The sequence below is a fragment of the Takifugu flavidus genome, chromosome 7, assembly GCF_003711565.1.
Source record: "Takifugu flavidus isolate HTHZ2018 chromosome 7, ASM371156v2, whole genome shotgun sequence".
Classification (NCBI taxonomy): Eukaryota; Metazoa; Chordata; class Actinopteri; order Tetraodontiformes; family Tetraodontidae; genus Takifugu; species Takifugu flavidus.
In genome coordinates this window covers 548859-574895 of record NC_079526.1, presented here as the reverse complement: position 1 = coordinate 574895, position 26037 = coordinate 548859, and the positions used below count along the sequence as shown (strand labels likewise).

The 26037-nt window shown below is 45.5% G+C and overlaps 2 protein-coding genes and 1 long non-coding RNA gene across 8 annotated transcripts in view; 1 reads left to right on the top strand and 2 right to left on the bottom strand.

Moving 5' to 3' along the window:
- Positions 1-77, bottom strand: part of LOC130528251 (inactive N-acetylated-alpha-linked acidic dipeptidase-like protein 2) — a 350820-nt gene extending 350743 nt beyond the window's left edge. Inside the window, exon 1 of one of the 2 annotated variants that reach the window (XM_057037405.1) lies at positions 10-77. The gene's annotated coding sequence lies outside the window, so the exon portion shown is untranslated. The remainder of the gene's footprint in view (positions 1-9) is intronic. The other variant, XM_057037407.1, reaches the window with a different exon arrangement.
- LOC130528269 (uncharacterized) overlaps positions 1-26037 on the top strand; it is a 221107-nt gene that overhangs the window by 12378 nt on the left and 182692 nt on the right. The window lies entirely within an intron of this gene.
- Positions 19456-26037, bottom strand: part of nlgn1 (neuroligin 1) — a 158225-nt gene continuing 151643 nt past the window's right edge. For all 5 annotated transcript variants that reach the window (XM_057037394.1, XM_057037396.1, XM_057037395.1 and 2 more), the window contains one exon: positions 19456-25460. In XM_057037394.1, coding sequence (XP_056893374.1) covers positions 24870-25460 — 591 coding nt within the window. In that variant the 3' untranslated portion in view covers positions 19456-24869. The remainder of the gene's footprint in view (positions 25461-26037) is intronic.

Below are 26037 nucleotides of genomic sequence, written 5' to 3'. Positions count from 1 at the left end.
GATCCTCACCTGTGACTCTGCTTCAGGTTTCTTCTTTGTCATTAAAAGTATTTGTCCGGACCGACTGGTGGAGGGTCTAAAGACAGAGGGAATGTCAACTGTGCTGATTGTAAAGCTCTTAGAGGCAACAATGTCTGTGAGCTTGGGCTCTAAATAAAATAAACTTTTAACGTTACAAAAGAATTGAAGGTTACATAGTTAAAAAGATCATTTCTGTTTACCGTATTTTCACGACCATAAGGCGCACTGTATTAAAAGGCGCAGTCTCAGTTATGGGTGCTATTTCTGTATTTAAAACATACATAAGATGCACCGTATTATTAGGCGCATGCTGAAATATACAATAAAAAATGACAACTGAAGTAAAACAGTGAGTTTCGACACATTTATTGAACAAAATATTCATTCTTCCACCACAAAACCATCAAAGTTTTCATCTTCTGTATCTAAATTAAACAACTGCACTATTTCAATGTCCAACATCCCGAATTCCTCTTCTTAATCATCTGAATCGGACTCACCGACCGGTTCCGGTTCAGCGTTGATTTTGTGAAAGCTCTTACAATACATGAAGACGGTATCAAAGCCCATGCGTCTACAATCCACCCGCATATGGTGGCATAACTTGCCCGCCGCTGCCTCATAGTCTTTGTGAAGGAGTGTGTGCCTTCCGTCATCCAGCCCTCTGTCCGTTTCCATGGCAGCCGGGAACCACGGTGAACGACGACTTCTCATGCCCCGTTGTGCGTATCGCCACCGTGGCGGTCCTTTTTTCTCCACTTTGTGGGTCAAAGTGATGTTAAAAGTCAGAGGGATCTCATCCATGTTGGTGATGTGGCTGGGCGCGGTTATCTTGTCGCGGCAGTAGGTGCGGAAGATGGCCACCCTCTCCTGGTAATCCGCGGGCAGCCGCTGCGCAACAGTTGTCCTTGCCTCCTCATAAAGCGAAAACACTAAGATTGCTCGATTGCCATTTTCAGCCGCATATTCGATGGCCTGCAGTTTAAAGTAAGCCTCATTCATACGTGTATCGCTTGACCGGCGCCATTTTAGGGGATCCTTACGTGTAGGTGTGCCGCTAATCGGTTGGCGGAGCGTTTACCGTAGTGCACCCACCAAAGGCGCACAGCAGATTTTGGAACTCAGTCCACACACAAAGCGCTCCATATTATAAGGCGCACCGTCGATTTTTGAGAAAATCTCAGTGTTTTAGGCGAGCCTTATAGTCGTGAAAATACGGTAATTTCTACTAAAACAAATGGCTGCCATCATTGCATTAAATTGGAATATGGAGTAATTTGGTGTATTAATAGCCATGTATTGTTGATTCATATTTGTCTTTTGCCTGTCCTGAAAGCATCTTAACCCAGTAGCATAATTGCTTGGTTTCCAAGTGTCTTTACTCGCAGCAGGAAATGTTACAGCCTCATCACTATTCCTTGTTTCTCTCTGCCGCTTGCTCTGAAGCAATCCATCCAGTTGTCTCCTGTGATTGGCAGCTCTGTGACACCTAAGAATGACTTCTTCCTCTGTCATGTTTCTGCCCTCTTCATTTCTCCTGTGTACCTGCATCATCTCCTTTTCCTGCTCAGGGACTTATATTTGCAATATAAGGAGTAACAAGCAGGACACAATCACATATATTTTTTAATTTTGGGTTTTTTTCTACATTATTCTATCATTTACAGGGTCTGTGGGGCCATTGGAAGAACTTAATCAATGTCTCTGTGACAAGAGGCCCTGATTGATCATACTCTTATATACAGTGTTCATAGTCCAACAGGCGAGGTGGAGGGGCAGCAGCACGTGTCAGCAAGTGTCTCTTCACTACTGAGGAATTATGAAAAGAATTATACATGAAAGGAGAATTCCAGGGTTTTATCATTTGTGCAGAGAGGACATTCAAATATTTTCAGTGGAGTTTGTCCAAGAAAAAGACAATTCCAAATGTGTTTATCCCGAGCAAGGAAAGATAAAGACAGTCTGAGTCTTCAGATTCTACTGTGTGAAATGATCTTTCATTGGTCATACACTCTTTAGAATGGAAATATTCTCATATATCTCTGCCACACTGGTGCTCACTTCCATTAGAAGATGTGGGTTTCTGCCCATCATGACTGCCCCCCTCCCCTTCCTCGCCTTTTCCTTCTCAGCATTCTCATGTGTCAGGGTTGACAGAGGTGCTCTGTACCTGCCCTGTCACATCCTGAGGGTGAGTGTGTGTGTGTGTGTTGTTGGCAGGGATGACAGCATGTAATGCCTGCAAATGCAGCAGATGAAGAAGGTGAAGCTGTCTTATTTGAAGAGAAAACATGTTCAGAGAATTGATGAGGTGATAATTATAGGTTCAAACTCGGTTCAAACAAAGGTGAAAGATAAATGAATGAGGCCATCTTTGGCATTTTGCATCTTGTGTTATCTGTTTCCATGTATTTTGTTAGTTCAGGAGTATAGTACATCCAATTCTCCAGTTCCAGAAATGTGTGATTTATAAATGAACAAAGCTAAACTAGAAGGTGTTCAGAGAGTTCCCACCTCTGCCAAGGCTTAAAACATCAATCATTCCCTCCAGTGATTTGGAATATCATGACGGAAAAATTAGCACAAATTCAGCCAAATCCAGCCTTGGTTGATCCAGTCACGGTAACCTTTCTGTTAATTTGAGAAACCAAGAGTTTTTAGGAAATATATCAAATCCAAGTAGCCTGTCAAGTTTACAAAGGGATGCAGACACATGTTTACCACATATTTACCTCCAATATTCGTTAAAAAGAAAAGTCATTACTTACAGCAATTGGTGCAGTGGTCATAACCAAGACACGTTAATAAGTCCAAAACCCAAAGCATGAGGACCAAAACAGGCCAGGAGAATAAAGGGACGATCACATTCTGAGTGTGAACATTAATGTCAAACATGTGTTACCATCAGTGTCTGGATGCTGAAGCCCAATCCTCTGCCCCTTCTGCTTCTTTATGGAATTAAGTCACTGGTCCCGTGAACCTTGACATGAAATCAATGTTGAAGACTTCTGTTCTATTGAAACTTCAGGAGGGACAAACACTTCTAAACCCAGGAGGACCAATCACAGCTCTTCTTTACCCAGGAGGTGTTGTGGCCAGGATTGTTCTATTTCTGGTATATGGTGACATTATCTCCATCCTAAATGTTAAGGTTCCTGAACCTTGACGGAGGCATGGACGGACGAACGGCGGGAAGGAGGGGGGCACTCTGCTGTCTGTCCAGTGTGTGGTGGAGAGGGTGATCCTGTGTCAATGGACAGCAGTTTATTGAGCATATCCAGCCTGCTTGATGATCTTATCAAGTCAGCTGGTGTCGCTGGCTGTAATGCTGGCTGTAACACCCAGCAGCAAAAAAGATGGTGCTGGCAGCAGCAGACTGGAGGAAGATCTCCAAGGATTTTGAAGGATCTGGTCTGCTGTCCACCAGCACTGCCAGGTGTTTACAGTCCCCCCCCCCCCCCCCCCCCCCCCATCTCCGCAGGCACTGACCTCAACCTAATTAGTCTAAGTGCTGTGGACCGCCCAACATGGAGGCTTGTGACAAATACAGTTTGTGAAAACAGACAAAGTAGAACACCAATGAGGACATGCAGTGATGCAGTACCTGTGTGAGGGGGAGAAGGTCACACCTGAGGCCAGCACGGCTACCGCCTTTCCGGTCCCAAAGGTTCCACTTTCTCATTTTTCCCATTTCATGTAGACAAAAACTATCATGTGCAGGTCACAGCGTTCACCAGGTAAGCCCTCTCAGACCATTAAAAAGTCTTTTTCAATAAGATTAAATTAAAATAAATGTGGTGAGACTCTCTAGAATGTTTACATAAATTTAACTGATTAATAACAATATGTTTAACACAGCTGATTGTTTTAGAGTTTTATCATTGCTGTAGTTAAAGAGAACAGGTGGTACGAATACGACCAGACTTTATTGCCACATTTAAATGGGGAGAAAGAGAAGAGCTCAGATGGGAGGGATTAGAGTTGAGCTCCCTTTCACTTTTTCTTCTATAGTTTTTTTTTCTACATGTTGAGAAGTTTTAAGCGGTGCAGGCGTTGAATTGTTGCTCCTTCGAGTGTCTAATCAAGTGATATTGACTTTTCTTTAATCACACAGGTAATACCAGTTACCACTGTGAAACATTAAGTGTCCCAGTGCATTATTGATCTTTGCTTGGTATCACAGATTCGAAGCTCAGTTTTTTTTTTTTCCACACTTCAGCTCTTTTATTGCTCTCTTTCTCATCCATCATAGAAGCATGTGGTTTTAATTTCACCGTTTCTATTTTCGGTTCAGTCATGTGTTTTTAACTTATTCTCCCTCCCAGTTAATTAGCATCCTGGTGAAAGCTCATACATCATGTGTTGCTGTATGTACCCCTGTCATCTCACTGCACTTCTACTCATCCTTTACTTCTTGAAGGTCAAGTCACAGGACCCCTACAGGCTTAGGAGTAGAGGTCCTCCATGCTGCTCTGATGAACTTATTTACTCCGTAGATACCAAATGTACTTTTCGCAAGTCACATATACATGTGGTTGGATGTATATATATTCATCATCTATACATTTGTTTAGACACGTGAATAAGCCATGTTGTAGCTGCATTTGAAAACATTTGTGAGGAATGAAAACAGGCTATCATGTAAAAATGAACAGAGGACAACTAAATCATGTGTCTGAGGGTCCTTTCACAGACAATAGCTACAATTTCAAGTCGCTTTTTTAAGAATTACTTTCATCGAGCTGCTGACAACCAACCTAATCAAAGGCATGTTTTATTTTTGTGAGAAGAAAAGTTCCTCCTGGAGAACATGAAGCCATTCTTTATTATTCAGGCATTAAGGGGATCTGGCCAAGCTTGTCATGCCACGCAGCATCCAACCGTCTGCTGTTGTTGGTGCAGAAAGGCTAGCTGTCAGATTTGTTAAATTAGCTTCACCATAGACAGTTCCAACTTTCTCCACTTCTACAGAGACAACAGGAACAGGCCGACTGCCAAATCTGATTAAGCTCAAAGAAATTCAGACGGACAGGCTGAGAGAAGCATCAGATCCTCTCAGATTTAATTTGTTTGGCTCAATCAGGGCAGGCTGATCGCTTGTAGACATGGAATAAAACATGCAAAAGAAGCCCCATTCATTTGAGAAGGCAGTTCCCCTTCGCAGACAACATCAGCGCCATCAGGTCAGATAAATGTAAGAACACATAACAGCAGCTATTAATGTTAACTGCAGAAGAAGTATCAGACATAATTTCTGGGTCTTAACCCTGCATTTACATTTGTTAATCTATTATTTCTGTGTAAAACGCAACATAAGATCAGTGATGAGGCCCAAGTTGGGATGGACTGTTTCGCTTCAAAGCAGCTCATCACATGCCGGGCAATGCTATGTTTGCTGTGATAGCTTGTAATCAGTAAACAGATCTCACATTAAGTCCATTGCAGCTTTTATTTTCTGCCCAAGAAGCTTTTTTGAGGAGAAGCTCAGCCTTGAACAAAAGAAAGAGACAGCACGCTGATTATAATTGCCTTACCTGAGGGTGGCATCCAGAGGACTGACGCGACTGATGCAGAGAGTCAGCAAGACCCAATTAAATTCAACACAGGCAATGAACAAAGCTGCTCCTGCATGTGTTGCAGGCAATTGAAGAAAACAGTGATTAAAACTTTGTGTTAATGTGACTCATTTGCCTTAGAGCAGGGCAAATTTTAGATATCTAATAAGAGGCTGGGGAATTTTCAGCTTTTTACCTTTAAAAAAATCCCATAAGTAAATTCCCATTATGTAATTTAGCTAAATGTCTTGGTAATAGAAGCTGAGGGATCCCATACAGGCTTGTGAAAGCATCAGAAATTACTTGTTTTTATTGTATGATTTTGCCATCATTGCTCCAACTGTGATCTTTAATTGTACTGTGAAACTTTACCATATTCACAAGTTGCACTGAACCTGGTTCAGCACCTTTGACACACCTGGAAATGGCACTAATACTGAAGCAGTGGGCTGAACCTCCATAAAGCTTTTACACAGCTAAAGGTTGGTGTCAAGAAAGGACAAGTGAGATGTTCAATTGGGTCAGAAATGCACGTATGTACATAACAAGGAACACTGGGCTGTGCATATCTATACATTTATCTATATATGGTTACGTCCTAGTCTGGGGGTTTGGGACCAACATAAAAGTGACTGATTCAGGAAGTCAAAATAGCAAAGAATGATTTACTTTTGTAAAAAAAAAAGAAAAAACCTAAAAGGTTTCTGGTTCTAAAGATGGGTGAACAAAAAATCAAGAGAAGATTGTCTTCAGGGTCAACCCAGAAACAAGCTAACCCACTGATATAACCAATGAACTAAACCCCAAGTCAAACAAAAAGGAAGAGATGATTAGAAAATAAACTAAAAAAAAACCCTACGAGACCTGGACCAGATCCAGTAAATGCAACGCGGTCAGGGAAGCCTAAAAGAATCATAAAATAAAAGCAACAGTAAATAGCCAATGCACTTGGCACAAAGTATCCTACCAGATGATGAGTGAATCTAAATAAGACTTTTTAAAATCCACCCTGCATATGACATATGAACAGGGCATATGAACATTTGCACTATAGGTGCAGCATTACATAAATGTTCTAGTTGTGAAACGCTGCTGAAATATGCAGCAATTACCAAACGTTGTGCTGCTCACGACAATGGCCTTGGGACAGCGGCGGCAGCAGTGGCAGCGGCAGGGGCGGCTGCACAGCTAGATCAAACAGTCATGCTAAATTAAAGAACGGGTTATCAGACCAGGCAGGAGTGTTTGATGTGCAAAGATGAGATGCATTATTATGGTAAATAAGCCTGCCTTATCAGGCTCTTCCTGCAGGGCATTGTGGCTGTGCGACTCACAGTAATGCATGCCCTTGGTCAGGCAAACACACACACGTACACAGTGAGAGTACAGCAGCAGTATACACTCATCTCCGTTCAGCTTCCACACGGCAGTTCCACAAATATCACTGTGTTTTCATTTGCCTGTAATCATTGGCAAAGAGCAGAAAAATGTCGCCCATTTCCAGGGAGAATACATTTGATTGATGTCCAATTAATGCTCAGACAAAATGTAAGAGCTGTTTTTGCAAGTAAGTGTCAGAGTCAGAGGAGACCAACCACAGCCACAAACCTGTAGTCTGCAGGCAGAGGAATGTGACGCAGGCTTTTCCAGCTCTCATCATGCATCAGTGGCACTGAAATACAAACAGGAAGAAGAATCTGCTCCATGATTCACACTCTAAAACTGTGCCACACACTCCCACCCAAAAAAAAAGCCAAGCAAGGGTGAGCAAGGTGATTGGTCTCCCATTGGTACTTTTTTCTGAAAAAAAAATAAAAAAAATAAAATGATGTTAACACTAAAAAAAGAATGATTTAGGTAAAGCAACAGCGATCTCATCAGGGGACAAGATATTTTCTTTTAATTTACCAAGAAGGGATTTAAAGATTCTAAGGGATGCTGAAGGAAAAGTCTCAAAGAGCCACACAGTGAATAAATACAAGGCCTGGACAAACTCAACAAATAAGGGACAAACTGTCAGGGTTTCTGGGTTGTGTCGGTCGTTGTCCTGCAGGGGGTGGTGTGGGGCACAATTGGTGGCAGCTGGCACTGCTGGCGTGCTGCCTATTTAAGCAGGTTGCGCCTGCCTGTCAGTGCCAGGGTGTCTGTTTGTGTTGTGAGGTTGTCTGTTTGTCTTGTCAGCGTGTCTGTTCGTCTTCCTCGTCATGTGCTGGTGTTCTGTGTTTCCTGGAGGGCCGCTCCAGCTTCGTGTCTCCTGGAGGGCCGCTCCAGCTTCGTGTCTCCTGGAGGGCTGCCCCTGTTCCCTGTGCCCTGGAGGGCCACCCTGTTCCCTCCTTCCTGGATGGTCGCTCCAGCTTCGTGTCTCCTGGAGGGCCACCCCTGTTCCCTGCATCCTGGAGGCCGCTCCAGCTTCGTGTCTCCTGGAGGGCCGCCCCTGTTCCCTGCACCTGGAGGGCCTCCCCTGTTCCCTGTGCCCTGGAGGGCCGCTCCAGCTTTGTGTCTCCTGGAGGGCGGCTCCAGCATGGTGTCTCCTGGTGGGCCGCCCACGTTCCCTGCGCCCTGGAGGGCCGTCCCTGTTCCCTGCGCCCTCTGCAGTCCTGGAGGGCTGCCCTCGTGTTCCCCGTGTGCTCCGCAGCCCTGGAGGGCTGCCCTCGTGTCCCTCGTGTGCTCCACAGCCCTGGAGGGCTGCCCTCGTGTGCTCCGCAGTCCTAGAGGGCTGATCACGTATTCCCCGTGTGCTCCGCAGTCCTGGAGGGCTACCCTCGTGTTCCTCGTGTGCTTCGTGTTCCTCATGTTCTTTGTGTGCCCCCTCCCCCCTGTAAATAAAGCTTGTTTGACCATTTTACCACTGTGTCCTAGCCTGCGTTCGGGTCCTGATCAACCCGTCCGTGACACAAACACCATTTCTGTTGTGAAGAAGACTTTGGAGTTTTCCAAAACACTTTATTTACTAGTTCACAGGGCTTTTCACCCAAAAATACCCGGAATACATAAATAAACCAGGAAACAGTCACTTGTAGAAAAAGCGCAAAAATCAGACTGACAGTTTCAGGCCAGAGGGGGTCCATCCCCATATGGAACTATTTTTCTGGTCTTACTTATTATCTATTGTTCACATTTATTTGACAGTCTTTATTTGCGCTTGCATGTACAAAATATAGTCATCAATCAAGCAGAATGCAAATGGGATCCACAGTGCAAAAATTAAAAGATTAAAATAATTAAAACGACAGATAAAAGAATGTGAGCCGATGGCTCCGTGTAGGATTCTCCACTGGAGTCCTTTTGGAGGCCCCAGGGACGAACTCTGTCTCCCCCCAGTCTGCCAGTCCACATGCTGGCTGTTCTGTCACACAGTCCCCTCCTGTTCAACACCTGAATGCAGCTCCTCTATCGAGCTTTCCTGTCTGCTGCATGCAGGTTGAATGTCATTGGGTCCTTGAGGAGAGGAATATCCAAATCTCCAAACATAGGAACCGTGCTGACCTCATGGAACAGATCACTGGTTTAGCCTATTGACTGTAGTCCACAATAATGTTCTCCTCCCTCCTGCTGAGCCTTTTCCTCCAGAGCTGCAGGACTTTTTGTGCCACCCTGGTAGAGCAGATGGCCAAAAGAGAGCAAATGGCTTGGGAGTCTGCTCGCACCGGCCCTGCAGCAGGTGTTCGAGGACCAGGGTCCGGGTTCGGCACAACACTGCCGTAGATCCAGGTGCAGCTGCATTGGAAATACCCGGTCTGGCTCCGTAAACCAGGGATTCTTTTAGCAACCAGAACAGGGAGCCAGAGCTTTTGAACTGCATTTAAAAACAGTATATCAGTCCCAATTTGCTCTTCTGTCTGAAGACACAACTGGCCATTATACATTTATAGTGTCTCTTCTTCAGGATAAATTTTAGGGGAGAACTTGCAGACCATGACTCCATCTGTCAACAAAAGATGATGGTAATGGATGATAGTGGTTGATGATAATGGTGGATGATGGTGATGGTTGATGGTGGTGGATCATGGTGGCGGATGATAATGGTGGATGATTGTGGTGGATGATGGTGATGTTGGTGGATGATCGTGATGGAAGATGGTGGTGAATGATGGTGATGGATGATGGTGGTTGAGGATGGTTGGTGATGGTTGATGGTGCTGGATCATGGTGGCGGATGATGATGGTGGATGATGGTGATGGAAGATGGTGGTGAATGATGGTGATGGATGATGGTGGTTGAGGATGGTGGCAGATGATAGTGGTGGATGATGGTGGTGGATCATGGTGGCGGATGATAACGGTGGATGATGTTGATGGTGGTCAATGATGATGATGGAAGATGGTGGTGGATGATGTGATGGATAATGGTGGTTGATGATAATGGTGGATGATGCTAAGGGTTGATGGTGGTGGATGATGGTGATGGTGGTGGATAATGGTGGCAGATGATAGTGGTGGATCATGGTGGCGGATGATAACGGTGGATGATGTTGATGGTGGTCGATGATGATGATGGAAGATGGTGGTGGATGCTGTGATGGATGATGGTGGATGATGGTGATGTTGGTGGATGATCGTGATGGAAGATGGTGGTGGATGATGATGGTGGATGATGGTGATGGTGGTGGATCATGGTGGCGGATGATAACGGTGGATGATGTTGATGGTGGTCGATGATGATGATGGAAGATGGTGGTGGATGCTGTGATGGATGATGGTGATGTTGGTGGATGATCGTGATGGAAGATGGTGGTGGATGATGGTGATGGTGATGGGTGGTGGATGATGTTGATGGTGATGGATGATGGTGATGGATGATGGTGGTTGATGATAATGGTGGATGGTGATGTTTGATGGTGGTGGATCATGGTGGCGTTGATAATGGTGGATGATTGTGGTGAATGATCATGGTGGATGATTGTGGTGATGTTGGTGGATGATCGTGATGGAAGATGGTGGTGGATGATGGTGACGGATGATAATGGTGGATGATTGTGGTGGATGATAATGGTGGATGATGGTGATGTTGGTGGATGATCGTGATGGAAGATGGTGGTGGATGATGGTGATGGATGATGGTGGTTGAGGATAATGGTGCATGATGGTGATGGATGATGGTGATGGTGGTTGAGGATAATGGTGCATGATGGTGATGGCTGATGGTGGTTGATGATGGTGGCAGATGATAGTGGTGGTCGATGATGATGATGGAAGATGGTGGTGGATGCTGTGATGGATGATGGTGGATGATGGTGATGGTTGATTATGGTGGATCATGGTGGCGGATGATGATGGTGGATGATTGTGGTGGATGATAATGGTGGATGATGGTGATGTTGGTGGATGATGGTGATGGAAGATGGTGGTGGATGATGTTGATGGTGATGGAAGATGGTGATGGATGATGGTGGTTGAGAATAATGGTGCATTATGGTGATGGATAAAGGTGGTTGATGATAATGTTGGATGATGGTGATGGTTGATAAATCTCAAATTGAATCAGTCTTTATTTATATAGCGTCTTTTACGATAAAAGAGAGGAGAAGGAGAGGCACAGAGCACAGAAACACACACAAAAATACACTATACAACAGGTCATCATGAAGCTCCGAAGACGGCGATACCTAACGATTAGACGACGCCCTAAGTACGATAAGGCTGTTCCTCTGCAGGCGCTCCAGTAACTGAGTCACCACCACCTTCTCAAGAACTTTAGAGATAAAAGGAAGGTTGGATATTGGCCTATAATTTGCTAATACGTCAGGATCCAGTGATGTTTTTTTAAGCAACGGTTTAATCACTGCCACCTTGTAGGACCGGGGTACATAACCTGACACTAAAGAACCATTGATCTGGTCCAGGATAGAACTGCCTATCAATGGTAAAACATCCTTCAACAGGTGTGTTGGGATGGGATCTAAAAGACACGTGGTGGTCTTGGATTTCTGAATTAGCGATGATGCCTCAGAAAAATATATAGGGGTGAAGGAGTTTAAGGGCTCGTTGGAAAACCTGTATGTTCCCACAGTCAGCACATCTGGTGATGGTCCAGTTGTTGCCTGGTTAGCTTTCTCTCTGATAGCTAGAACTTTATCAGTGAAGAAGCTCATGAAGTCTTTACCACTAAGGGAAGAAGGGATACATGGATCTAAAACACTGTGACTCTTAGTTAATTTGGCCACAGTGCTGGAAAGAAACATGGGGTTGCTCTTATTTTCCTCAATTAAAGAAGAAAAATAAGCTGTTCTAGCCTTGCGAAGGGCCTTTTTGTAAACTAATAGACAGTCTTTCTACATGATAGCTGTCTATTTTACAAGAATGCCACTTCCTTTCCAGTCGTCGCACTTTCTGCTTGAGTGTCCTGATATGTGAATTATACCAGGGGGCACACCTCCTCTGATTTACTTTTTTCTTTTTCAGGGGGGGCAACAGAATTAAGCATGATTCTCAGTGAGGTTGCTGCACTGACATAGAGTCAACCTTAGCAGGGCTAAGATTATAATGATTTATCCCTGGGGAAACACACGGTGGTCCTGGGATTAGCACAAGGATCTCTTCCTTAAACTTAGCTACAGCATTATCTGAAAGACATCTGCTATAGTAAGACTTTGTTCTGACCATAGAAGAATCCTTAATCATAAATGTGAAAGTGATCAAAGAATGGTCAGACAGGAATGGGTTCTGAGGGAACACTGACACATGTTCTCCCTCAACACCTTACGTCAGAACTAGATCTAGGGTGTGGTTGAAGTTATGAGTTTGTTGGTTTATCTGCTGGAGGAAAGCAACTGACTCAAGTAATGAAATGAAGCCATTTCTAAAGCTGTCATTTACAACGTCTACATGGATATTAAAGTCTCCAATGATAATGACTTTGGCCGTTCTAAGGACCAAGTCAGATAAGAAATCAGAGAACTCAGACAGGGAATCTGAATGTGGCCCAGCAGGGGGCCGATATACAACTACAAACAGAAGTGGCTTTTCTGCCTTCCAGTTCAGATGGGTGATGCCAAGAGTCAGGCTTTCAAATGAACTGGAGCCATATTTTGGTCTAGGATTAATTAATAACTTGGAGTGATAGAATGCTGCCACTCCCCCTCCTCGACCAGTAACATGAGGAATATGATAATTAAAATGGGTAGGAGGAGTAGATTCATTTAAGCTAACATACGCCTCCTCCTGAAGCCAGTTCTCAGTAAGACAAAATAAATCAATGTGATGATCCACTATCAGGTCTTGTACATGCGGCGAAACATCTCATCGCTGGCCAGATTGAGGAAGGGACTAGAGAATGCTATGGAGTACGACATCGTTTTTTGCGTAGTTGCACACTGACTCCAAGAACTCTGCAGAACTCTGCAGAACTCCGAGACTGTATCAAGAATGACGAATGAACATTGATGCTGCACTATGTCAATGAGCCTGACAATGTGGTTTCATCCTCAGCAGACTCTCCTGCTACCGCTTGTCTGGATTCTGGTTCCAGCACAGCCTACATTTCCATTTCATTTTGGAATTTACCTTTAACCCTTTTTACAAAAGTGTGTCAACGTCTCGGACATGTCCTTTAGTTTCTGACGTGCTTCTGGCCCAATATGCTAGGCAGTCAAGAGCTGTGTGGCACTGGTTTGGAGATACTTTAACAAAGGTGGTGTAAGTGTGAAAACATACCGGAACAACTGGTGAGAGCTGCCTCATATTAAAGTGGTGACTCAATGAAGGGGCAGGCTTTGCCACCTCTAGCTGGATTAAACAGTGAATCACCTTGATGAGTTGCTGGATAGCCTCCACATCTGAACTCACATTGGTTTTGGACATAAATGTCAGGAAATGTCTCATAAATGTGTGCTGCCACTGCACGATTTGCATTTTTGGATGCAGTCTTGGACCTGCTGCTGTAGAAAGCTGTCGCGTTTGCTAAGGAAGTTCCACTGATCCACAGACAGACTGCTAATGAGTGAGCAGCCTCATTTGTATTCCTGCGTGCACATTTGCCTGTAAGCTTTGTTACATCAGTCACACGCTCTTCGGTGAGCTGATGTTTGATTTGAATGAAGTAGATTCTGGAGATCTGCCTCACTTGTCCATAAATGTCAGCATTCACACAGATGAACAAATGTGTTTTCCTGACTGTTTGGCTCTGATCAAAAGAGCTTGTGTCTGTCTTTTTAGAAAATGCTGTGCAAACTGCACAGACTCTTATGCTGGCTCTTATGCATCCATTTTCAATGAGGTCCTTTATATTCCTAGTTTTTTTTAACAGTTTCTGGTGCATCAGAAGGCTGATCAATCAATCAATCAATCAATCAATCAATCAATCAATCAATCAATCAATCAATCAATCAATCAATCAATCAATCTTTATTTATATAGTGTATGTTACAATCAAAATTGTATCTAGGCGCTTTACAGAATCCCAGGGCCTGACCCCCAACAAGCAAGGAAAAACTCCCCTTGGAAGAAACCTTGAGCAGGACAAGGTTAATATAGGGGGACCCTCCTGCTGATGGCCAGCTGGGTAGAGAGAGAGAATATAGAACATAGAAATAAATTATATTAATTAAAATAAGCTGCCGGTAGAGTTGAGTTGAGTGGGTCAGCGGGGTCGGAGGTCAGTAGGTCAGCATACAGCTATGAAGGCGGCGATATCTGTAGATGAACGCAGAAGGAGGGGGGGGGAGCAGAAAAACCACACAAGAAATAACATCACTGGTCTACTTGGTGAGGAGGAGAGGAGAGGAGAGGAGAGGAGAGGAGAGGAGAGGAGAGGAGAGGAGAGGAGAGGAGAGGAGAGGAGAGGAGAGAGGAAGCCATGACCCAGTAGGGTGACAGAGGCCTGTCAGGTGATTATGTTTCCGGACCCCGGCAGCCTCGGCCTATAGCAGCATAACTAAGATGTTAACCTCATAATTAGACGACCCCCTAAGTATGATAATTTGTCTGTCTATGATAATAACAGCAACTACAGGATTCGTGATAATAAGCTTTTTCAAAGATGTAAGTTTTAAATCTAATCTTAAAAGTAGAGATGGAGTCAGCCTCCCGTACCTGGACAGGGAGCTGGTTCCATAGCAGGGGGGCCAGGTAGCTAAATGCTCGGCCCCCCATTCTACCCCTAGAGACTCTGGGGACCACAAGTAGACCAGAATTCTGAGAGCGGAGCGGTCTACTGGCATGATAAGGTGCCACTAGCTCCTCCAGGTAGGATGGAGCTAGGCCTCTGAGAACCTTGTAGGTCAGAAGAAGAATTTTAAAAATTGTTCTAAATTTAACAGGCAGCCAATGAAGAGATGCCAGTACAGGAGTTATGTGATCTCTTTTGTCAATACCTGTCAGAACTCTAGCTGTGGCATTTTGGATCACCTGGAGGCTTCTTAAAGAGTTGTTTGGATACCCTGATAATAAAGAATTACAATAGTCCAGCCTGGAAGTAACAAATGCATGGACTAACTTTTCAGCATCATGCCGCGTCAGTAGTTTCCTGATCTTTGCAATGTTTCTCAGGTGAAAAAAGCCACTTCTAGAGACTATTTTATTGTGGGAGTTAAAGGACAGGTTTTGATCAAAAGTTACTTGAAGATTCCTCACAGAGAGACTAGATGCTAAGGAGATACCATCTTGAGTGATCATGTGATCTAATCTATCCCTGAGAGGTTCAGGACCAAACACCATGACCTCGGTTTTTCCCGAGAAGGAAATTTGAAGACATCCAAGACTTTATGTCTTAAGGACAGGTCTGAAACTTCACTAACTGCTCTGTCTCCTCTGGTTTCATGGATAAATAAATCTGAGTGTCATCAGCATAACAATTAAAACTTATCCCATGCTGCCGAATAATGTTTCCTAAGGGAAGCATGTACAAGGTGAAAAGGATTGGTCCAAGTACAGAACCTTGTGGAAATCCATGGCTAACCCTACTGTATGAAGAGGGAACGCAGTGGACATGAGCAAAATGGTATCTATCTGATAAACACGATCTGAACCAGTCTAGTGCTGTCCCTTTAATCCCAATCATATGTTCCAGTCTCCGGTGATGTGGATGGAAATTGAATAATATCTTAAATGCATTGGTTTTAGGCCATTTATACAGTGATATTGTTCTTTGACCACTCTGTCACTGGAGCAACTGTTTCCCTGCTGGAGGCTTCAAGAGAAACCTGGCCTGTAGGCCTGGAGGCAGCCTCACTTTCTTGGCCTACACTGGTTAGTCCCCTCTTGCTTCGCCACATTTTTTTTTCTACATGTTGTTTTCTCCCTCCTCGATTCATCCGGTTGTGTTGTTGGAATGCTCATTACCCATCATTCATTGAACTTTTCAGCTAAGCAGGTCAGCTGTGGTGGGAAAGTGCACTGATGACCGCTGATTTATTATGGGCTCTTGATGATGTGGTTGCTCTGCTCCAGAGCCACTCCCCCATTTGCCCATATGGCCTCTATGGCCAATATGTCTCTGTGGTAAGTTCAGACTATTTTTCCAGGTAGTTGAATAGAACTACCTGCCATAATCCTTTTAGATTGTTGCTGCTTTCTGCCCAGGAGGCTGTTGGACGGTGTCACTGGTCTCCATTTGTTTTTACTGGAGCTTTGTCCTGAGGGAAGGCAAGAGGTCATACACATGTCCCATCCTGTTCTTCACAACGGCAGCACAGCAAGATCTTCAGTGTGTTGTTGAGGAATGGCCAGGTAGGCCTGTAGCTACAGAGGCCCCTCACCGTCCTGTTTGGGAAGCGCTGCCACAGCATTTTCAGCTACTGAGACCCTGTTCATAATGCACCCCCAAATCTGATTTCTGTCCTATGTGGATTATTGAAAATCTGATTTAATGTAGTGTGAAAATCACTAATCAGATTTTTCAGAACAGATAAAAATCTGATTTGCACACAGTGCAGATGCCCCTGCCCCTGCAATCTGGATTCGGCAAACCCTTTACACCACAGCAGCATCATCAAGGCAGAGAGGCTAATAACATGTGTGTCATAATTGGGATCATTGTCCTCCATTGTCGTGTCCACCTGATGCAGCTGAGAAGATCATAACCATGACTCGAAACCATGAGAAGAACCTGGAAAGTGAGCTGTTGCACGTCCATTGTCTTGCACATGCTTCCATTCTGATATACCGCCTCGCCACCCACATCACTAAAGATAGAAACTTTATTTGCAGTCGTAGGACATACTAAATACTAGAATAAAGACATAAAGATAAAATAAAAACTAGACAATACACAGTCCCACAGAAACCAAAAACTACAGTCCCAGTCCAATGGAACACTGTGTGGCACATCGTTTATCGCTCTCCCCACACGGCAGTTGTGTGCCCCCCCAAGCACACAACTGCGTACATGAGGACGCTCACTACCACAGATGGGTAAAAGATCTCAGCAGCTTCCTGCAGACATTCAATTCAAATCAAATCAAATCAATCTTTATTTATATAGCGTCTTTTACAATAAAAATTGTTTCAAGGCACTTTCCAGAATCCCAGGGCCTAACTCCAGTCAAGCAACAGTGGCAAGGAAAAACTCCCCTTTAACAGGAAGAAACCTTGAGCAGGACCAGGCTCATGTAGGGGGACCCTCCTGCTGATGGCCGGCTGGGTAGAGAGAGAGAAGAGGGAGGAGGACAGGTAGAGGAGAGGAGAGGAGAGGAGAGGAGAGGAGAGGAGAGGAGAGGAGAGGAGGCCCTGTCTCTTGGTAGAGACAGGGGCCACGTGGAGATGGTTCCGCATTTCTTGTTATGAGCGCACGTCTTTCCTCCCCTGTCCTTTATGTTTGTTGTTGGTGGGTAACCCTAACCCTCCAGTCCATCCAGCGTCTGATGTCAGCCCTCTCTGCTTTCACCACAGTCGTTTTATAGATTTGAACATTCGATCAGAACACAGCAGCTGTCACAGCCCCATTCCCCCAGTTCCCCCCAGAAAATGCACCCCTGCGCCTTCTTCTCGACGTCTATCCCCGGCAGAAAGGAATTATGATATTGGGAACTGAGAACTGTTGGCGGTGAAGCTGGCGTTGGAGGAACTGGTTGGAGGGGACTGAACTCCCGTCAGGCCAGGTGGTCCTTATTCTTTACCAGATTCAACTTTTCCCTCTCCTATCGGCTGGGCTCCCGCAACGTCAAGCCTGACGCTCTATCTCGCCAGTTCTTGGGAACTGAAGACACTGCCCTTAAACCGGACAACATTCTCCCAGCTCCCTGCCTGGTGGCTTCTCTCACCTGTGAGGTAGAGGAGCGGGTAAAGGCCGCCTTGGAGAGCCAGCCTGGTCCCAGCTCCTGTCCTCCTGACCGCCTGTTTGACCCGGGGGGTCTGAGGTCTGACGTCCTGCAATGGGCCCACGGCTCCCGGCTCACTTCTCACCCAGGTATTCAACGCACCAAAGAGGTCCTGCAGCGACGGTTCTGGTGGCCCACTGGGAGTTTGTCAAGGCCTGCCTGATCTGTAACCTGCACAAATCTTCCCACCAGGCCCCTGCCAGTTACCTGCAACCTCTGCCTGGTCCCATATTTCACTGGACTTTGTTACTGGTCTGCCACTGTCGGGCGGATTCACCACTATCCTGACAGTGGTAGACCGGTTCAGCAAGATGGCCCACTTTGTGCCTCTACCCAAGCTTCCATCGGCCAAGGAGACTGCTGAACTTGTTCTGCAACATATATTTTGGCTCCACGGCCTTCCTTCTGATGTAGTCTCCGATCGGGGTCCCCAGTTCACGTCCGTATTCTGGTGGGAGTTCTGCAGCCTCATCGGGGCCACCGTAAGCCTGTCCTCCGGGTTCCATCCCCAATCCAACGGCCAAGCGGAGAGGGTGAATCAGGAGATGGAGACGGCGCTTCACTGCATGGCGTCCAGACACCCCTCCACTTGGTCCAAGCAGCTTCTGTGGGCAGAATATGCCCACAACATCCTAATCAGCTCCGCCACTGGACTTTTCCCCTTTCAGTGCGACTACGGCTTCCAGCCGCCGCTGTTTCCAGCCCTGGAGAAAGAAGCTTCCTGTCCATCCGTCAAGGCCTTTATCCAACGTTGCCGCCAGACCTGGACCCAGGCCAGGGCCGCTCTCCTACGGGCTGCTGACCGTTACTCGACGGCCGCCAACCGCCATCATTCCCAGGCTCCTAATTACCTGGTGGGCCAGAAGGTATGGCTCTCAACCCGAGACCTTCCCTTGAGGGTGGAATCCAAGAAGTTGGCCCCTAAGTTCATTGGGCAGTTTGTTATTGAAAAAGTGATCAACCCTGTGGCCGTCAGGCTCAAGCTGCCCCGGACCATGCGGATCCACCCAACCTTCCACGTCTCTAGGATCAAGCCGGTTCGTGAAAGTCCATTGATGCCTGCGTCTCAGCCGTCACCACCTCCACGGATTATTGATGGGGGTCCTGCCTTCACGGTTCGCTGCCTGCTGCGCTCCGGCTGCCGTGGAAGGGGTGTTCAGTATCTCGTAGACTGGGAGGGATACGGCCCAGAGGAGAGGTCATGGGTCCCGGCCCATCACATCCTGGATGCGCAGCTCATCCGCGAGTTGCATCGCTGTCACCCTGACCAGCCCTCCAGGATCCCCAGTGCTGGTGGGGGTGCCAATTTAGAGACTCTGTCCTCCCTGTCGTCCGAGGCATCCAGCGACGGGGACAAAGAGAAGGCTGAGACAGAGGTCTCAGAAGAATTTTATCCCTCCTCCAGGCCCCCCTCCACCCACCTGGCTCAGCTTGGACTTAGTGTTTGGGACGTCAGGGGCCGTCCCTTGAGAGGGGGGTTCTGTCACAGCCCCATTTCCCCAGTTCCCTCCTGTATTGTGCCACTAGAACATTGCAAATAAAGAACCAAGGTTTTCACTCTGGAATCCATTCGGCATTAAGACAAAAGCAACGAGAGAAAGGCAGGAAAGAGACCCGGAGACAAATCAGCATATTAAAATTATTTATTGTGCTCCAGAAGAGTAATTACTATTTAACCAGAAATAAAGACAAGTGACAAAAATTCTACATTACAAATGCCAGACCAGCTCCCACTGGCCCTGTTTTTACATGGCATTGAACATCAAATCCACCTTTAGCCTTCAGACTGCTAGCAAACAAACCTCTTTTGACAATTCAGAGGTTTTGGTTTTCAGATTTGAGGTTAGAAAATGGTACATTGCTTTACATTCATTTGCAGTGCTGAAGCCCTCAGAGTGTGATTTCTGGATTATTTGAAGTCTCAATCTCTATGGATCCCCTAAATTCTCTGCTGCACAGGCCTCCGTGCAGATGGGTGGTGACGTCGACAAAAGGTGTTTTGGCAAACGCGCTAACAAATAGCAGTTTGGAGGACATGAGATGAGCTTACTCTCTGCCAGTCTAGACCAGGTCCAAGCAGGGATAGTGGTGGAGGAATTAGTGTACAAGAGCAGAACATAACGGTGGACATAAAACAAAGGAATTTAATTAATTTAGAACAAAAATTCTTCAGTCTGTAAAGTTGCAGACTGTGACACCATTATGAAATATTCCCACTCTAATGCTGGGATCATACATCAAACAGACTGATTTTCACACAAAAACCATCCCCATGATCTACAACACCCCTACAGGCTTTCAGTTTTTTAGACTAGCTTGACATCCTAGCTTAATCCTTGTTCTCTCCACATGAGACACAGGATGGGGCCCATAATTGTTTTATTGTCCTTTTCTTTTTTGCACAAGTGCACAGACACAGGTGCGACTAAAAGGGCCCCTCCCATGACCTCTGAACTTGTGCAGGGTCAGGATCCGTCGTGAGTGGTGATGTGCTTGCAGTGCTGCCATTTTCCCCACCAACACAAGACTTTGTGTGTTTAATCCTTAATAAGTAATGGTGATTGAGGTACATCAGCTAGTTCACCTGTGTCATCGCATGTCTTTCCCTTGTCCAGATCCACCTCCTGTGCTGGATCGGCAATACTGAGTGATTTTTGTGCCAACGTTTCACAGCAGCCCATGCAACCCCTCAATCATCTTCCCCATGTCCTTCTGTATTTTATTCTTTTTACTTGAAAATAGAATCTCTCGTACTCACAGAACATTTTAACACCATTTCTTCAGAAATGCTACCTAGACAAGAGTGCAGGTTCCTTCTTTGAAGAAGGCAGGACTGGAGGGGACATTCTCAAGTCTGGGGCTCTGAAATTGGAGATCAAACAAATCAAAAGTCCAAGTGAAAGTCTCACTCAGGACAAGCCAGATGCTACAATGTAAACATGAACATGTAAAGAAAGAAAGTCACTCAGAAATTTGGCACAAAGGGAAAATGAGTCATCTGATGTAGTCTGAAAACTGTCTGTAGACCACCACTGATTCTGACTGAAACCTGCAGAAAGACAAAGTTTACAATGTTTTGGGAACATACAGTATAAAGTTAGAAGTACACTATAAAAGTGAAAAGATGGAATGCGATCCAATTCATGACTGAGCTTAACTGAGCAGGTCAAAGACATCAAAGTTGACATCTTTGATCTGCTCAGTTAAGCTAACTCTGGGGACGCTTTTCCTTTTTTAATTTTGAAAGGCTTGAAAATTCAGACCTTTGGACATTTGTTGATTGATGGACTTCATTCAGACTGCAGACTTGACCACGGATCAATGTCGAGAACTACATACAAAAGACCATTATCAGACTTTTACAACCTCCAAGTCTTCAGCTCAAAAAGGCTGATAAATCCCTGCTACACAAACAAGATGTTTAGCATCCACTAGACTTTTATTAGCTACTGTTAGCTCCTGTCTGTTAGCCCCTGGCCATTTGAAATAAAGCAGAATTTTATTTTTTTCTTTAAAGACAAAGATTTTTTTGTATCTGTCACTGTAAAAATCTGACTAACCACAAAATATCAGTGTTGTTACACTCTAAAAACAGACTTAACTGGACTGTTGTTACCCATGCATGCCAGTGGTGGTGGGGTGGGGGGGGAGAAACAGGGAAAGCAAAGGAACATAAATGGTAATTAGGATCGTTAGACCCACCACAAGCTGCTGACTTGTCCAGGGTGTAACCTGCCTCCCCCAGCTTTGATAAACCCTCCAAAAGAAAATGGAGCTATGGATGGATGGATGGATGGATGGATGGATGGACGGACGGACAGACGGATGGATCTGACCCTGCTCATTTCCACAATAGTGGACGTAAAACTGCAAAGCAAAGTTTTTTCTTTGATCTCTGAGGCTGAAAGCAATCACGGTAGTTTTTCCAGGACTTAATATGGTTTTTAAGTTGCGTCAAAATGACCTGGAAATGAATTAATGTTCTAAAATGACTCTGTTCTGTGAACAAGGATGAAAACTTGTTCACATGTATAACATGCTTATACCAACCAGGTCAAGATCATCTCCTGAACTTCTAATTTGTGCTTCATGATCAGAACAAATTACATAGAGAAACATCACTCCTGTCTATTAGCTTGTTGAAAGATTAGCAGTGGCGCTACACTGGGCCAGTATTGGGGCTGAATTTCATTAGTGACCCGTCCTGATCTCCAGGATCCTTTATTCAGTTCTCCGACCGTCTGTCCTAACGTTCAACTTCTTCTGCAGCAGGCCAACACCAGTTAGCACTGGCTGCCATGCACATGCTTGACAACAGCCGCTGATGTTGGTGAAATCTGTCAGCTGCTGACCAACACTCTGTCACCGAATCTACAGTTGCCATGTTCTTCTTATTTAGCAGTGGAGTGTGGGTCCACGAACATCATCCCCAGCTGTCAAGTAATTAGTGTCACCCAGCAACACTGGCTGCTATGTTTAATTAACTTGGGGGGCCGTTTCACCAGAGAGAGACTAATTCATGGAGGTGTGTCCCACTTTTTTAGAACTCTAGATAACGTGGCCCGCCGAGTGCATTGTCGGCGGATGTGGGACTTTTTAAGTGTGTGAATGATTTAGCCCCCAGGGCTGGTCAATCCTTTAGCTACCTGATAGACACTTTGATGATGCTACCAAACAGTGAATAATTCTCCCTGTCGCACATGACAGCAGTGAAACATGTGTCACGTTGAAGCGCACCAGTAATTTGCCCCTCAGAAACAAATTATTTAAAGGTGCGATGTTGCCAAATGCAGCAAGAAGGCACCGTTCCTGCTTATGTTTGGGGGTTGAGGGAACAGATACTCTCACAATGACTGGGTGAACTGACTTGCATGTTCATGACCTTCCGTCAGCAGCTTCCGCTGGACTCAGATAGCTGTCACCCCTGCAGAACTCTCATTGACACCTTTTCTGTGTATCGACTGTTATTGAGAAAATGACCTCAACCAGTGAGGATGATGTGTGAGAACAACCTTTGACTTTGATTCATCTCAGAGAAACAATCCACTGCAGATGATAAAATTAGTTTATTCAATTTAAATCTTATGGCAAAAAAGTGTGACACACGACGACCCTTTTGGCTCTATAGTGGCCCTCTGCTGCTGAGCGCTGCCAGAACCAGGAGGGGCAGCTTTGGACAACAAGGGCTCAACACAAGCACACCAGCAATACAAAGAACTTAGATGAGCATTTTAGCATAGCAACAGGCATACCTGCACCAGCATACAACTCTAACATGTGAGTGTGACAGGACTGGCAACCCCACGGCAAGCGGGAGTGTTGCAGAGAGCCCAGGTTAGCGGCGGCAGGCGGCCCTGCAGGAGGTGCTCAGCTGGAATTATTGTAAACAGTCCGAACTGCCGGCTCATTGTTGAAAAGAGAAAAACAGGGGCACAAAGAAGAAGAAAAAGAGTGAGCAGGATCTTTTTAAAGTGGTGTAAACAGGGTCAAATATGGGTCTCATCTGCTCCTGGAGGGCTGCTCACCCTGCAGCAGAAAAGTTTAAAAATGTGGTCAAATACGAGGGGAAATTGGCTGGAATTGATCTTTTGACACGAGCTTTTACATCTGCCAGCTGTGCATTTTTACTTGGTTTGATCCGACTGTGCTTAGCATTTGACTGGTATTAGTTATGTAGCAGCGTGCTGAAAACAGCCTTTATCTCTTGTTAATTCTCTGTACCTCTGTGCCCCTCCAACAGGTTTATCATGAGGGAACTGAAAAATCAAGAGAATGGCTGATAGAGAAGCAGTGCAGATATGTAGCCTCTACATGTAAAGTGGTCCATTAGACTAAGCAGCGATGAACGCTGGTCTCAACTCAGGTGGAATGACTTTGATTGGTACACTCGTGTGATTTAACCACTATCAAAAGTTGTACAATACACAAAGTACAAAACTAGTCCGTTTATGCCCAGATCCACATCAGCTAAGCCCTCCACCTTCTGTCCCACAACCCCGGACTGCATCTCACATGATCCTGGGTGGGGGTGAGGTGCATTTGAACTGTGATCCAGTCATGGGGAATCCATCTGAAATCACTCCCAATGCACAGAAAAGGGAAATGACTCTAAATAATGACATAATCAGCAGAGCAGCCATCAAGCAGATAAATTGTCATGCGCATCGTGCTAAAATATCCAGCTATCCTGTGTCCCCCAGCTTTCTGCCAGAAAGCCTGGCGGTGATGCCGATTCCCAGGGCTTCAGTCTTTCTGGCTGGTTTTGCAGTATTGAGATGCCTCCGCCCAAATTGGGAGGAGAGCTTCAAGAGCCTTGGTGCTTAGTGTACAGATCTAGATATGTAAATAGGTTCTATACAATAAAATCCTTCCTCATCCGCAAAAATAAATGAAGAATAATCTGACTTTTTTCTTTTAAATGTTTCCTTTGTGCACGCAGGGTTTCCTTTTCCAGAAAGATGGAAATCCTGTTACATCCTGTTTACCCTTTCTGTTAGAAGTGAACACATGCCAGAATCAGGTCTGCAGCCGACGCCAGAAAAGAGACAAACATATCTGAATCCCTCCCTTTTTCTCCAAATCCTCCACTGCGCTCGATGCTGACGAATGTCTGATGCTCCGTTCTTCTTTCAAAACATCTCTATAAGCAGTCATTTGTCAGCAGATGCCAAGGGCCATTTCTGCTGTGGGAAAAGGAAAAAAACTTTTTTGTTCTACTGGATTTTGCTGCATGACCAGGAAAAAAAATCAGATTTGCTCAGCTTGTAATGGTATTTTTTTTCTTCACTTCCATATTTGTACTCAAAATTCCTACTAAAAAGTTGCTATATATTTTTATCCTGTGCTCCAACACCCTGGAAACGCCTTGACCAGGTTTTCTCCGGGACTGACGGGTGTGGTGAACACAACATAATTCCATAGCAGTCTGGAAAATCCGGGATGGCATTTATGCTCCCGACACTCCTGCATTTGTCTGGATTGGCTCAGGTCTCTGCTGCAGCTGCTGCAATATTAAGTTTTGCCCCATGAAGGGGGAGGGCTATACTCGGGTGGTGGAGTGTGAGTGTGGGTGGGGCAGGGTGTTGTTTTGCCCACTGCTGGGGAAGGTGTTGAAGGAGTGGAGCGAGCTGAGGCCGCTGATGGTGCTTGGGATCATGGTGATGGTGTTTGGTGTCATGAGAGGGATGTCGTCCGGCGAGCGCCTCATGGCTAGAGTGTAGTCTGGTGGGCAGGCAGTCCTCAGTACCATGTCGTGGGGGTGCAAGGGGTCGCTTCTGCAGTCGCGCTCCAGGTCTGAGTGCTGCTTCATCTGCAGGGACATGATCTCCTCCTCCTGAGTGTGAGCCAGGTCATTGGTGGTGTTCCGTTGGGGGCTGCAGCGCCTGTGGACATCGTGCCTCCGTTTGTCCTTCTTGTAGTAGAGAGCAGCAAAAGCCAGAATGTTGAGAAAGAGGAGGGAGGCGCCCACAGCGATGGTGACTGACAGCTCAGTGGAGTAGTCTCTTTGGTCCACCAGGTGCGGCTGGTTCTGTCTGTCCTGGGTCTCGGTGGGGAAGGGAGTTGGGTTTGGACGCTTGGTCACCAGGACTTTGGGCTTGGGAGTGCGGTTCGTAGCTTCTGGTGGAGGAACCTAGAGACCAGGAGAATATTGTCAGGCACAGTTCTGAAGGCAGATTAGAGTCTCATTTGAACTAAACATTGTGAGGTGATTACAGGCAGGTTTACAAATGCTAAAAACAGGGACATGAGAATCGTTCTGTCCTCTTCACAAATCCAGATGAGCAAGTGAGGCCCTTAAAAGGTGTTCACAACTGTTCATGACCTATCACTCAGAACATAGAACACCTCTGATGGACTAACCTCAAATCCACTCTCAGGCACTAAGCCAGCAGTGGAAATGGTGCGGTGGCATCACCTAATAAACACGTGCTGGATCCATGCTTTTACCACTCCAGTAGCTGGAATATTTTTACTGATAAATAAAAATACATCCTGGTTGCTTAAATAAATATAAGTGGTGATGTGATATAGCTACAAAACATGCTGCTTCACTTTATTGATGTGTTTGCCATGTAGGTATTGATCGCCGATCAAGTCTGATTTTCAGACTTTAGAAGTTTCTGTAGTTTCTGTAACGGTGACCTTATTCACATTAAGAATTATCCTGTCACAGAAAACAAGTAGTTCCATCAAAAATAAGAAGCACC